Source organism: Nipponia nippon, unplaced genomic scaffold, assembly GCF_047370975.1.
Source record: "Nipponia nippon isolate SJK-2023a ecotype South Korea unplaced genomic scaffold, ASM4737097v1 scaffold_5, whole genome shotgun sequence".
In the NCBI taxonomy this organism is placed as follows: Eukaryota; Metazoa; Chordata; class Aves; order Pelecaniformes; family Threskiornithidae; genus Nipponia; species Nipponia nippon.
In genome coordinates, this window is record NW_028262369.1 from 46,401,468 (window position 1) to 46,417,167 (window position 15,700).

Genomic DNA, 15,700 nt, shown 5'->3' on the forward strand with positions numbered 1-15,700 from the left:
AAAAAAAATGCAAATACTTGTTCAAACTGAGAAGGAAACATTAACGTTTGACGTAGTTTAGAAACAGATTTTGAACTATTATTACCAGTTTCTTCTTTTAAAGAATATGAAGGAGGTAACACCATGGACACAGTGAAATTACAATCTCATTAAGCAATACATTAACAGATAACAGCGTATGATGGATGTCGCTGAATACAAGTTTCAGGCACCAGTATCAAAACATAGAGATATTCTGTGCAAATGACCCTGCTACTTGAACAGTCTGGCTGTGAACAGAAAAAAAGAAATTAAGTCAAGCAGACCATGTTGATCCACTGACAGCATGTAAAATAGAGGACAAAAAATAGTCAGCCAGCAAATAGAAATATGAAATGCTTTCTTTGTAATATAGTAATAAATGAAAAACTATTTTAAATGCCTTCTCTACTGACTGTCCCCTCCTTCCCATATTTGAAATCCTTGATCTCCATGATAGTGGAATAAATGCATTTCTTCCTCCTCACAGGTGACATCCCCAACTATGAGGCTATGGAAGATTTCAACCAGAGAGAATACTTATTTGGTAGTCCCACATTAGTTTTTAAAGCTTTAGCAGGGGTGACTATGATCCCTCTCACAGCGCATCCTATTTCTAAAGGCTGAGACATACGGAACTAGGAGAGGTGACCTTCTGAAACAGAATAGACTTGAAGTCTGTTCTTCCATATTTGTACTATAATAACTGACCCAATCACATATGGTACAAGACCTGTCCTAATTTATGTATTACCAAGTCCATGATATGCACTCTATATCTGTGCTAACTAGAACCCTTAGAGGAAAGCATGTCTTGTGTGAAAACCCTGCCCTATATTCTGTGGGAAACAGCCATTCCTGTGGAGATATCCAGAGCCCAAAGCGCTTTTAGGCATAGCCTGGAATAGATCTATGGAACTTAAATATTTGAATACTTAAGTAGTTCTAGACCTTTCAGGACTAAGATTTGAGAGTCAAGAGTTTAAGGCAGCAGCCAGGAGCATAGATCCCTTGTATTAATGTAGTTTTTAATCAGAAAAACACCATTTTCTTTTGGCATTTAAACCAACATATAATTTCAAATGACAATTAGAAACCAGGCCATTATCAATGCAAAAAAGAAGTGTTTCATACAAAGATTAACATTTACAGAGCTAAAAACCAGAAGAAACAAACAATAGAATTTTGTACTTATCTAAGGAAGCTAAACAACACAAAATTGGTAAGGAAAAGAAATCCTGGTGGGCTTTTTTTGTTTGTTTGGGGTCAAGTGATTTTTGGGGTTTTTTGTTTGTTATTTTTTTTTTTAAACATTACATGCTCTTCTTGTTTTAAGAGCCCAGTTGTTATGGTAACCATTCATACTCCAGCAGACTTCCACAAAAGGGTTAGCACAGACAAACAATTCATGTTTTCTTCAGCAACAGTTAAAAAAAAACAAAACAAAAACCTGCAAAAAAAAGATCATAGCATCATCCAAGAAAAGTATTGGGCTTCTTCCTAATCAAATAATAGCATGACAACACACTTACCTACCTTCTACAGTCTCTTAGTAAACCATTTACTACTTCACCCTCTTCATGTTGGGGAATAAATAGTCTGTGGCTAATTACTCTTGATAGGACAGCAGGAATCACTAGGTTAATGTTCACAAACCTAATTGCCAATATCAGCTGTGGGACTTCTCATGGTTGGGACCACAGGATTTTAACCCCTAGTTTACAGATGACAAGATGCTGTAAAACTCCATCCAGTTCTCATGTAATAACTGCAACTTCACAGTTAAAAGTAGTAAGCAGTGTTGTGTAATAAACCTTTAGATTTCTTTCACCAATTGCATGGTAGAATATTTAAGAAACTATTTTCTATTTTTGAAGTTGGCTGTAGATTGTGCTTTAATGGGAGGGGAACTAGCAGATATAGAAGGTGATTTATCAGTTTTACCTGCAAAAAGTGTTCATTTTGAACTTAGGACTGAGTAAAGTAAAAAAGTATGTAAAATTACCATAAGATAATTATGATTCTTTCCTTAAAAGGGAATGTATGCACAACAGCTTAGGGTATGTATAATGAAGCTGTAGTTCTTAAACCACAGAAGTAATTACATTGAGTTCAGCAGACCTGCAATGTATTTGCAACTCAACAATAAAACATAGTATCTTTACTATGACTAGGTGCAAATGAAGTCACATCTGTGTAAGGCTCAGTCAATAGTACTCTGCTTTGGACAGAAGAGTTCAGCTATGCAGAATTGGACTCTCAGTTCACAAGCCTGAAAAAAATTAATACTTAAAGTGACCTCCCCTGACTTAATCTTAGTCAACTGACAGTTTTAACTTAATTGGTGAAAGGAAACTTAAACCCAAGAGTTAGATACAAATATTTACACTGGAAAATTTTTAAAGCTATTGAATTTAATAACAAGACTGAGAGTTTAAACTCTAATGCTCTAATGACTGCAAAATCTGATTAAAATACAGTTAAGTTCCACTATAGTAGATAATGGCTCCAATTAGCACTGAAATAAATTGCCCATGTGATAGAAGCAAGTGTCCATATTGATTCCTTTGAAGGAATCATGTTTTTGTGCAGTAGACCTATGTTTGTGGGAAATACTGTAATATTTTGCGATAGTATTTGTGATATATCCTTTCAGCTGGAACATTTCAATATGCACATTGTCTGTAGAACAAGTTGTTGATTCAGTTCAGTTGTGCATTCAGCATCACTTTCAGATGACCTGATTCTTGGACACATAATTATGCAACTTCAACATTAAATAACCACAGTTTAATATTTTATAAGTTGGGATAATATTAAGATATTCTGTATGAGAAGCTACTGCATGAAGACTTTCAGATATTAATATTTAAATACTTGCCATTGTATATTCTCTTCCTGTGGTCAAAAGTACGTCTTCTCCATGTCCCTGTATCTTGCATCTCAAATACCATATACAGTTCTGATTCTCCTTTCAAGAAAGTAGACTTGTAAAACTATGAAAGACCCCAAGAATGGCATCAGGAAAGATGAATGGCATAGAATAGCTTTCAAACAAATTACTGAGTAGTTTTTTACATTAAAACAGATTGAGTTTTAACCCAGAGATATCTGGAAGCTGGAAAGGTGTATTATATGTGTATCTGACAGGCTTATTCTTATATTCTTCTGTATGATACACCAATTGCCCATATCAAGGACAGGTTACTGGCTAGATCGACCTTTTCTCTGTTGCAGCATGCATATTCTATGTCCTTTTAGTTTTACCTTAAAAATGAATGAAACTGTAAAGAACCTGATTTGTTTCTGTATTTTCTTTTCTTTTTAAAATAGGTCTGAGAATACGATTATTCAATTTTTCTCTCAAGCTACTAAGCTGTTTCTTATACATAATTCGTGTGCTCCTGGATGATCCTTCACAAGGGCTTGGATGGTAATGTTTTTTTTTTTGTTGTTATTTCTGTTCTCAAAGCATTGTTTAACTTATAAGAAATAAATGAATTTAATGAATAAATATTTGATATTCTGTCAACAGGGATTTGGTTTTATGTCTTACAGATTTTTTGAAAAAATTATAAAACTAGTCTTACATTGTGAATGTAAATAAGAACCAAAATAACAATATTCTTTTTTCACTTTTCTGTTAAAATAATCGTGGCTATTTGCTCAGATACTGTGCATCAGATATGGTTGTGCAAACTTTTATCTTTTAGTTGTATTATTACGTAACATTTCTATGTATCATATTTATGTATATATTTATAAAAATAAAATTGCAAATATCTGGTTGCCAGTTTATGCGACAAGAATTTTAGGGTTTTACTTAAATAATTTTACTTAAAATTTTACTTAAATAATTTTACTTAAAACCTTAGATCCCGGAAACAGACAAATACATGAAACTGAGCTTTCATGCAGCTGACATCGATGATATTTTTCTAGCCCTCTGCTTTCTCTAAACACTTAGAAGAGAGGGAGACCAAAAGTACATTCTATACTCATGATGGTCTATGATCATAATCCATGATTTTGCACACCTACAGTTGTCAGTATGGTATTCTATACGGGTCATTGGGTACTCTGCTTTTTGGGAAAGCAAGAACTGCAAAAAGCTATTTTTTGACTCCACATGTATTTTAGAATGTCTCTTCAAGGAGAGGAAATGTGTAGGGAGGAAACAAGCAGTAAGGATTTTGCAAAACCTTTAACAGTGATGGAGGAGAGAAAATCCATCCTCAGAAATTTAGACATAGTAGCACAGCAACTCGGGAACTTGAAATTTTACAGCTAATGATACTCTTTGGCATGACGAAGCTGCTGATACTGTTTTGTTATGAGAACTCTAGTGAGCCCAAATGAGCACAGTATACTGCAAGGTTATGTCTGGGTATGCAGAACAGATTAGAACATCAGCACTTCTGCCACAGGTATACTTCGATACTTTTGTATTCATATGCAGAGATTTTTCTGCATCTTGCAGACTGCTTAATTCCCCAGCCCTTTCCTGACATGTTTGTTCCTTTGATCTAAATGTTTAACAGTTCACCAGCCAGAGAGTGTATTTGTCTTTTCTATATATTTTATTCCCTTATATTGTGTTGTGGTACATTTAAGAGACTATTCAGTTTTTTGTTTCTTTGTATAACATTTGTCTGGCTGAGAAGTTTCAGATAAGTCACTTCTGCTTGCTCAGTAAGACCCCGGTCTTAGAAGCTATGCCAGACAAACGAGCCCTGTGCCCAAATAATACCCCATTAATGTCAGTGATTTTGCCCACAGAGATCCTGAGGGCTTGATACCTAAACTACTGCTGTAGTGCATTCTTACAAATGCGGTGTTAGGAAAAAAAAAAATCCTTTCTAGATACTGTGTCACAGCCTGATGAAAGAAACTACTCAGTGTGCTGAAAGCATGGCCACAGAAAACATTATCACTTGGTTGTTTTTAAAGTGACAGTTCTGGGAGGAATGCTTTTCATCACAGACTCCCCCTGCAGATTTATTTCCTGTTTCTCAGAAATGCCTGCACAAGTCAGTATCTTTCATTTACTCCTTCAGGAACAGCGGGTATACAGGGAAGAGCTTAAGACGTAAAGCATCCTTATGAATGGATACCATTTAGCACCTGTCCCACTCATAGTGGCTAAAAATACAGCTATTACTAATCTGTGGTCTGCAAATCCTTTCCTTTTCCACTGACCTTGCTCCCCAAGGATAAACAATGATATTTTTCATCATTTACACAAATATATATTCCCACATCCTTACATGACCATTTGAAGGGAATATTTTTGCCAGCAATTCAAGGCACGATAATATTACGTGTACATAGCAGCTATTTTTTTACACAGATGTCACCAGTTTCTTACTTGAATTACTGCTGCATGAGTCTCCAGCCCTCCTTACAAGAGGATATAAAGTGTAGTTTGATGCAATCTTTCCTGTTGAGAGTATGGCAGATATAAGTACATGTGCTCTTTCTATCCCAGCCTACCCATGTGATAGGATTTCTAGTATCTCTTGATCTTCAATATTTATTGTGTACCTAGTTCAGCTTTTAAAAGTATAATTTCAGTTGTTTTGTTTTTAAATTGGAACATGTTTGAAAATAAACCTGAAATGCTTCACAGTCCTCTATCTACAGATACAGAACACATATGGAACTACTGTCTAAAAGTTATTTTACTTTTTGAACTGTCTATATCCACTGCCTAGGGTTTCAAACTATTGCATGCATTTTATAGAACACTTAATAATGTAATTGATATCCCTTTCCTCCCGTATGTTTTTATGATTGTGTTCCCATATACGTTTGCTAATGAAAATGGACTTTGCATGGATGGGATGACAACTATCAGTAAGGAATTAAGCCGGAGTTGTTCCAATCAAAACTATACACCAGGAACGATTGATTGGTGAGTTTCTAATTTAAAAAAGCAAACCAAAAGTCCACATAATGGTGGGAAGGGGAGGGAAACAGGAAAACAAATCCATTTCCATGTGGAATGGTGACATTTTCACATATAACAGTGATGTTTCCATAACTCTCAAGCAATTACCTCAGTGTTCCTGAATATTCAGAAGTGCCTTTAATATTTTAATTGTTTCTCTGATTGCGTAAGTAAACTGCTGGATTGGATGCCCTTGTAAGATCTGAATTCCATCAATGCTTATACCTTACTGAAGAAAATGGATGCCCTTATTTAAAAAACGATTATGACTAGCAGTAAATGACTAACAGTAAACTATTGTGCCATTGAGTGTGCCAGATTCCAGTACTACTGTATCAAGTGCCTATTATCATTGAGTTTAGTAAATACTAAGGTAACATGAGATTTTTCCAAGATATGACAGCCACAATGAGTTAGATGCCATTTATATCATTATACAGATAGTAAAAAGTTCACACAAAAGAATTGGCAAGTTTCTTTTTCCTACCACAAATAATTATTCCTCTGCATCTCTAGAATCAAAAGCTCAAATTGATTTATTCTTCCTGGCATCATAGGGCATGAACTAGCAGCCACTGAAGCCAATACAAGATTTTGGTGTCACTGGGTGTTGGATTACTCCCATGGGAACTCAATGATTGAAATCTGGATTAGAATCTGGATTAGAAATACAAGCAGTGTCAATACTCAGTAGATAACTACTGATTTAAAAATTTTATTAATGAGAATTTTTTAAAAAAATAAGGATGCTCTAATTTCCGTTCATGTGTACAATTTTTTTTTTCTCTTGATTTTGTTCAAAACACTAAGCAGATTTTGATTAATTTCATATTAATTTTCTTATTATAATGAACAGGTCTCCTATTATTTGGGTGAATCGAAGCTTGCCTTTATGGGGATTACAGGTAATTTGTAAATGGCCAATTTAACTATTTACTAACTGTAGACAATATTGATTTATAGCATTTTAGTGATGTTAAAGATAGTTGGAAAAGTTGATATTAACAAAGAAATCTACTTGATGACCAAGTACAACAAAAGCATAACGTAAAGATAAGCTGATCTGAGCTGATTTGAATTTATATGGCTTTACAAGACATTTATAAAGTATTAAAGCTTATAACAAAATATTGTAAAATTAGATAGCCTTTTCTCTCAGAATTATCAAGCTCTGTTGAGTCAAGTAGTCACTGTTTGCTCTAATGATGAGTTTAAATTTCATAATTGCTTATGACTAGCTTTTGACATGCTTCGTGGGCTTTCTTGCTGAATACACTAGAAAGCTAAAGTTACTTCATAATATAGAAGCCTACTTGTTTAGAAGAGTATGTCACAAAAGATACACTACGTCAGTGCTTTGTGAGTCTTGGAGATCTTTTGAAGTTTGTCGTTCAGCTCATTTTAGGAACACTTTTTTACTTGTGGACTGTGGGAATTCTTCCTGTGAAATGTGTTTTTCTAGTAAAAATTCCTTAAGTTTCCAGAATGGTTATACCATTATATTCTTGCACCATGCTTAGTGCAATGCCATTACGATGGTTTGTACCTCTATGTAATATATGGTTTTACTAGGGGAAGAATCCCTTGATGAAAATCCTTTTCAATTCCTTGCTCAGAGTATGCATAGTTTGAATAAATTTTGACCTAGACATTCAGATTACTGTATTGAATTTAATTAAAAAATACTGAGAGATTTATTTGCTTATGGTTACAGTCTTATTCTGATAAGTTCATTTGATAAACACAGGAATTTATACATATGTGTATCTGTGTACATGTGTACATACATGTGCATTCACAGTAGGATATATACAATAGTTCCAAACAAAGATTTATTTTTATTTGAGATACAACCTGAGTTTATATAAAACAGTAATATTTATTTGGAGAAACTGATACTGTATTTTGATTGTGTGTTTTAATAATTTTCCCATTCATAACATCTCTTTTAATTCTAGTTAATGATATTGTGAGTGCAAATAGTGCACCCTTCTCAGTTGTCAGTAGTAGTGAGCATTAGTTTACAATTAGGAATCCTGAGGCTTGTCTGACTTCAGGCTCCAGCTAAATTTGTACATCTTCTTGATAGAATATTCCCACAATATACATTAAAATACAAATATTTGCTATGCAAAGGATTTAAGTAAGTTTTGTGGTTATTTAATATGTATAAAGTTTTAAGTAAATTTTTTATTATTTTGATATTTGACTATTTAAATACTTTAAAATTACATAATACATACACTAACTACATATAATCTAAGTGAAGGCTGGTAAATTGAGCTCAGTTGCATTTAAATATTAAAATAAATAATGATTCATCAGTATCGTTTTTTTCTGTTTTCAACTTTCTGAATTATACGCAGTAAAAAAAGTGTTTGTTTTTTCCACACATTCCGTACATCTTTACAGAAAAGTAAAGAGCTGATTAGTTTCCATTATTTACAGCTTCGTCCTCTCTCTTTCTCTGTCTTGTGAAAAGATGTCGGTACATTTTAGGAACAGACAACTGAAACTTGAGAAACAATCTGGCAGACTGTGTATGGAGCTGTCTAAAAACCATGGAAAGACCACCCTGCAGGCTCTCTGGAGTATTATACTTGGAAAAGAGCAATGAGACTCAAGTCATAGCCTGTGCTTTAGTCAGGAAAATAACAATATTTAAGCTTCATGCTAAATGCTGTTAGCTGAGATGGTTTCAGAGGATGCATGGAAAAGCTGGTTTTTATTATCTTTTACTTTCCATTGTAATGCTTAATGTCATATATTCTTTAGAAGCCAGTATTAATACACATATTTTATCATTTAAGGTTTCTGTGGCTTTAATAAGTCTCTTTGAAACTCTGCTGCTGAGTTATCTAAGCTACAAGGTAAGTACTTTTACTTACTTTTAGGCATAATTCATCACAAAAAGTAACTGAGTTAAATGTTTTAATGTAAAATTCATGTGCCTGCATTTGTGCCCACACTGATGTACAAGCAGGAAGTTGAGAAAAACACACATGTAGAGGACAGCATACGGTCACAGGCAGCCCTGTTCATGTTTCCCAAATTTATGAGCAAACAGTAATATCTAGAGAGTGAAAGTCTGAGATGAAATTTCCATTTTTTTCCATTGTCCACTGGCACACTGTAATTTGAAAACATATTCTCAAAAGTGACCTTGATTTTTGGATACTGATTTTTCAAGTGCAGTTTTATATGTCTATCCATAATGCAATGGACAGGATTCTCATTGATATCAAAGCCGTAGCTGCTCAGTATCTATAGCTCAAGTTTTAGGCCTCTAAAATTGCACACCAGAAAACTTAAAAAGTAATATTCTTAAAAAGTAATATTTTCCTAATATTTTTATTCAATTTTCTTCGTTACATTTTGTTATGCTATTCTAGTGAGTTTTAGGTACTCTGCATTTTTACTATCGTCAGGAGAAAAATACTGAAATCATTTATCAAAGTAAATATGAAAAGATTTAGTTTCTAAAGCTGAAAATATATTGGAGCACTTTTTTTTTTTAATTTTTTAATTACTGACATTCAGTAGCTATCAGAGCCACCACTGAAGTTAGAGAGTTGTACTTTATTCTGCTTATCAAGTGATTACGGCATAAATGTTTTCCTTGGTGCCCAATAATGCTAAGAGGCTTAAAACTGTCTACTGTCTAAAAATTATTCTTTTTAATCCTTGTAAGTAGCATATACTATTTAGGTGTTGGGGGTTACAGATGCAAATTTCAATTATGAGCAGAAACAATCCAAAATTAACTCATATAGTGCCAAAACAGTAAAGAGCAATCACAATTTATACTGTTCCTCAGTTTATTGGGCAGCATTTTATCCCTACCCATTCTGCTTGTAGTCTGCATCAATTTCTGTGAGTACAGAAGATGAAAGAAATATTGGCAAGTCAGCTCCCATGAGAAGTTACTTATTAGCGTGTGATGGGTATAAAGCTCTACTATCCTGATTTGCTGCATGTATCTGTAACAGAAGTTGAGGCAATTTTATGATGGCTATATTTCCACCCCCCATGAGGGAACAAGAGTACTGTAAGGAAGAATAGTAGTACTGAAATGCACTTTGGCAATCCACCTGATGCAAACACCTCCTTCCCCCTGGTCTTGTCCTCTTAGTTATGATCTGCAAACATCATGATAGAGCCATTTATCCCAGTTTTACACTGGTCTCAGGAAGCCAAGAAGGTTGTTATTTCGCTCACTGTAAGGCCTTTCTGCACAGCGAGGATGACCAAAGGAGTCTTGGTTCATGTAAATCTGTGACAGATTACTTATATCATGCCAACATTTCCAAAGCTTTTACAATTTAGGCACAAGTCAGAGGATGAGCCAGGAAGAAAACAACAAGAAAAAGATTATTGTGTTTGCATTTGTGTGCACATTGCTAGGATTTTACAAATAACCTGTAAAATAAATAAAGAAGTCATTTGAGAGAATACTCCAAGAAATTTACCTTTCTGATACTTGGTTGATGACATATGAGAAATGGTTCAACATGCAGAATAGTGAGGACATAATAGTATATCATGCTACTAGGATACAGTGAATTTGCATTTTTTTATTCCTTTTATATGGGGAGGAATGCAAAGAATGTAGCACTGTATTACACTGCTGATCACTTGGATCCAAGAATGAATGTTTTACAATCTGCATTTTCACAGCTTAACCCATTACATGAGGGTTTGCCCTTGGCCAAAATTCTGAAAGATGTCTACATGAGAAATTTTCATTGCCAAAACTCATCACAGACATCTGGCAATCCTACTATATCACTGGCACGCAGGCAGTTTTAGCTGCTTTTATCAGTACCATACGTTCTCACTGCAAAAGGCAGTTTTGCAGAAGACACGATGCATTTGTATGTGGAAGCCAGAATCTTAAAGCTGCATGCATCACTAAGTACCTGGAGCACATCTGCACAGGCATTTTGCCTCCACAAGTAAATTATGTGACATTTGTTTTCTATAATGCAGAAAAGAAAGCTCTTAACATTAAAAATGAGGAAATTAGTGAAAACACAGAATGGGTCAGTTGGGAAAATAAAATTTTCTTTTGATTTTATTATTACTACAAATAAAACCTTGGTTTACAGTCTCATAATTTCACTTCTGTTTACAGGGCTGCTTATTGCATAAAATATTTAAGATTATTCAAGTATATCTAACTCCCACCAATTACAATTACATGGAAGACAATAATCCCTGCCCCATAAGTACAGTGGCTTCCAGATGTGAAAAGTTAAAAATAGAAAAAGAATTTTATATGCTATGGAGCTTGTATTTAATTTTCAGTGGTTATATCAGATGGTTATTTTAACAGTAAAGATTAATATGTCATTGCGATTGAAAATATAATGCTGTACTGCGAATTCTTGTAATATTGCCATGATATATGCTACATTGTTATTGCATTACCTATGATGGAGTCTTGATATACAGAGTTAGTAAAGCTGTAAGTCACTGAATTTTAAATACCTTATTTTTTAAATGTGTGGATTTTCATCCACATTCACAGTCACTGCTCAGGTGTGGAAAAGAAGTAGTATTATCCCCATCCTGTAGCTAGCAGTAAGCAGATTAAAAGATCAGTACCGCTTTCTTTGAAATATATGGGAAGACCTCTAATGTCATGTAAGCAAGATCAAGTTCCAAAAAGCCCTGAAAGGTACAGAATTGTTTGTGGCAGAAATACAGAACTTTGATCTTGTAGTCCTAATTCAAACATTAAACAATAGATTGTCTTCCTTACTTCTCTCTCCAAAACAGTTGGGAAAATACAAAGTAAAGATAAAAGAAGATCAATGCAAAGGAAGGAAGGACGCACTGTAGAATACTGCTATCTAACTTAATTTAATTCCTCTTTTTAATACTTATTTCTTAATAAGTTAAATATCTTAATAGCAGGATTAGAATTAATAAAGAGAAATATCCAGACCTCTGATTTTAAAGATTTAAAGGTTTCTAAGAAAAAGAAGTAGAAATAGTTGCAGATAAAATAATTTGCCAGCAGAGTAGTCTGTTACTTATATGAAGAGTAACCAAAAAATGAGAATTATTAAAAAGATAAATCCCTTAGGACAGGAACCTCACATGCTTATCTGTGTGTAAGTGTGCATGTAAAAATGAAAGTAAACTAACTTTTGAAGAACAAAAAAGCAGAGACAAGATGTCTGTGTATGATTCCAAGGTACCTAAAAATACAATAGAAGAAAACAGGAGCATATTATTCTCTGAAAAAAATGAAAACTTAGTTTAATGAAGCTCTTCATTAGTTGAGAGAATGAGTTGACTAGTTAATGCAACTAGAATTCTTCATTTGAGCTGTCCTACTAACTAGGTCATAGCAAGGAAATATATGGAAACAGAGAACCGCTCTAGTAAAAATATCAACTTAAAAGTATGTATTTTTACCTGTGAGGTACATTATGATAAACAGCAAGAAAAATAGGCCAGAGTGGCCTATATTCTATAGTCATATTTGACATATGTGTTTAAATCGGAGATGAATGATCTTCCTGAAATTCAGCTAGTGGGAGAGACTCCATATGTGGCATTGGAATATCACGTATATTTCTCATCAGAACTATATGTAAGCCTACTGTGACATGGTGTTTTTTTTTCCTTTTCTTTGAAGGGAAATATCTGGGAACAAATTCTGAGAATACCCTTTCTCCTGGAAATAATTAATGCTGTCCCTTTCATCATCACGGTAAACATATTTGAATTAATACATTTGCACATTGCACTTCTATAGCTGCACAAATACTCTTATTTTTTATTGAAGTAAATTTGAATCTTATGTGGATGACAAATTTGTGCCTGTGAGAACAGAAATTTGTCAACAACAAGAAGGTAGTCTGCTATTAGAATGAAGTAATAATACATACAGATCACTTTCCCCTTCCTCCCCGACAGGGGACAAACAAAGCCAAAACCCTCTAACTCCAACTACAGCACAATCAATAAAATAAACCAGCTAGATGTAAAAATCTAAGAATCTCTGGTGTCTGCACTGAAAATTGACTGTCCTTATTTTATCAAATTATCTTACATACAGTTCATCACAAAGGAAGAAAAAGTGTTATTTAAAGCCATATCTCACGCTAGAAACACATGAATAATAAGTATTTTCCCCAAGTGTTTCATTGCTGCTTCAATAGAAAAGCTCTATTCTTGAAGAGAAGAGCTTTTAATGAATTTGTTAATTTTTCTTTCAGATTTTCTGGCCGGTCCTAAGAAACCTGTTTATTCCTGTATTTTTAAATTGTTGGCTGGCAAAGCATGCTTTAGAGAATATGATTGTAAGTATGACAAAGGAAATAACCATTTTAGAGTTTCTATTTTTTTAGTATATTGTCTTTAGTGGGATGTTAGCAGTACAGTCCACTGTCCAACTTTAATAGGAAACTAACCAGATCTGTATTTAGATTATACAAATGGTCAAGCATTGCTAAACTGCTTTCTGAATCAAAATTAGAAAATATTAAGACATCAAGTGAAATCTCAATTAGTATAAATTGTTACTGTGCCAGTAAGGGAAAGTTGGAATGGCTGGTTCTTTTGCTACTCTTCCATTCATACACAATTGCAGGGAACTCAACTGCTATGCCTTAATTGGTTCTTGCAGCTTGTAATTTGTAAGCTAGACATGAGCAGACAGACCTTAAGGCAGCTTGCAATAGTATCAGAATTGTGCCAGAATGAACAAAGAACTAGTTAAATAATCACAGAATCACAGCTGGCTCTTTTGCACCCTTCTATGTGATCAGCAAAATCTAAGTGCATTTGAATGACTGAATTTTATCAGGGCACTATATAATTCCTCTATAGAATCAGCTCATGCCTTATTAATTCAAAACCAAAAATAACACCTATTTTCCATTAATATAGAATGATCTTCACAGAGCCATCCAACGCACACAGTCTGCAATGTTTAACCAAGTCCTCATTTTAATATCTACCTTACTATGTCTTATCTTCACTTGGTAAGTGACCAAAACCCCTTTGTTTTTATTAGATATATTGGCTTTTCTTTCTTTACTACATGGTGATAAAACAAGCATTGTCAAAATCATGCATTGAAATAAAAAGAGTAATATACTTGCAGTGAGTGTTGACTAGCACCTGGTACTACTGGGGTCCTGATACACATGGGAAAGGGAATCATTCTCACTCTAAGGAAGGAAATACTGATGATGCAAAAACACAGGAGAAAGGAGTGGGGGAAAATTTACATATGTACCAAGAATGCAATCCCGGCAGAAAAGTCACTCAAATTTGAAGAGTACCAACAGAAGTACTCATACTAAGGTCACCTTCCTCTGACTGGTGGGACAGACAAGAGGAAAACAGGGAAGATCTCAGCCTTATCATTCTGATGACCAAGTCAAGTTTCCATAAGGAGTACAGGGGACAGCTGTTAATAATCTAGATTACCGAAAGTGTAGATTTTATTAATCTAGATTACAGAAAGTAGTGGATGGTAGGTTCAAACAACCAAAGTGTGTTACTCTGAAGAACCTTTTGCTGCAAGACCTTGTAAACTTAAATTTACAGGAGTTTGGGAGGCATGGAGAAAAAGGGGTGTTGAGGGCATTAAATATAAACATACTTGGTTAATGAAATTAATGAGCTGCAGATTATTGGCATCTAGAAAAAGATCCACAGGAAACACCACTTGATTGCACCATTCTTATTGTATGCCTTAGGGATCTGCTGTTGACCAGGGCTAGAGACAGATAAAGTAGACTACATGAGTCTTTGGTCTCACCCAGTATGGTCATACTTATGTTTACATAAATGGATAGTTGTTAGAATGTAGCTTGGTAGCTTACTTAACATACAGAATTTTCTCAGCAGTGGTGCCTGAGAAGTGAATATCATATATGACAAAAAAAATCGTAGAGGAAGAATGCGTGTGTTACAAGACAGTGTACAAAGGGCAGTAAATGGAGAAGATGATTCTGTGTGGAAAGGCTACATCACCTGTATTTATTTTGCCAGACAGGGTGCCTTTGGGTCAGCACACTGATAAAGTTTGGTCTGTCATTTTGGAGACAGTGATTTGATTTTCTCTTACTTTATTTCTCTAGCTTGTTTTTCTAATAGCCACTGTTATGTGCTGCCTAACCCTTTTGGTAATAACAGTGCAAAATACCACATGGCCTTTTCCAGTCTTGTCCCTTTCTGTCCTTTATTCAAGAAGAAGGGTTTGTTTGAGCCAGTGGTGAAACAAATGGTCCAATTTTACCCTTTGTCTTATGGCCACACAACTGCATAATGACAAATGCTGCCAGTTCTAAATAGTAACGAATTTTTGTGAGATTCAATTTCCTGTTGAATATTATGGCCCTTTAAGAGGAAATTTTATATGAATAATGACTACAATATTTGAACCAGAATGCATAAAATTTTGTCACTGTAGCACTGACATTTTTAATTGGCTCCAATTTTGCTTTTTAATTTTTTTACAATACAAAGCGCTCTTGAGTAAATATGCCTTCACCTTTTTTACTAACCTACTTCAATATTTTACTGAACTGCTGAACAAAATACGTATTCAGTTCTCACTGAAGTAAGCTAGTAACAAGCATGTTTCCTAAGAACTCACTGTGATGATCCCTGGTTGAATAAGGTATAGAAGCTGCAGCTAAACAGAACACCATGCTCACCACCAGGCATTTTGATAACTGATAGTAAAACATGCAGAAAATGGCT

At 34.4% G+C, this 15,700-nt stretch overlaps 1 protein-coding gene across 4 annotated transcripts in view; it reads left to right on the forward strand.

Annotated features, from left to right (window-relative positions):
• Positions 1–15,700, forward strand: part of KCNT2 (potassium sodium-activated channel subfamily T member 2) — a 157,987-nt gene that overhangs the window by 43,921 nt on the left and 98,366 nt on the right. For all 4 annotated transcript variants that reach the window (XM_087733437.1, XM_087733438.1, XM_087733439.1 and 1 more), the window contains exons 3-9: positions 3,352–3,451; positions 5,876–5,932; positions 6,825–6,873; positions 8,779–8,838; positions 12,618–12,692; positions 13,201–13,284; positions 13,874–13,968. In XM_087733437.1, the coding sequence (XP_087589563.1) occupies positions 3,352–3,451; positions 5,876–5,932; positions 6,825–6,873; positions 8,779–8,838; positions 12,618–12,692; positions 13,201–13,284; positions 13,874–13,968 (520 nt within the window). The remainder of the gene's footprint in view (positions 1–3,351; positions 3,452–5,875; positions 5,933–6,824; positions 6,874–8,778; positions 8,839–12,617; positions 12,693–13,200; positions 13,285–13,873; positions 13,969–15,700) is intronic.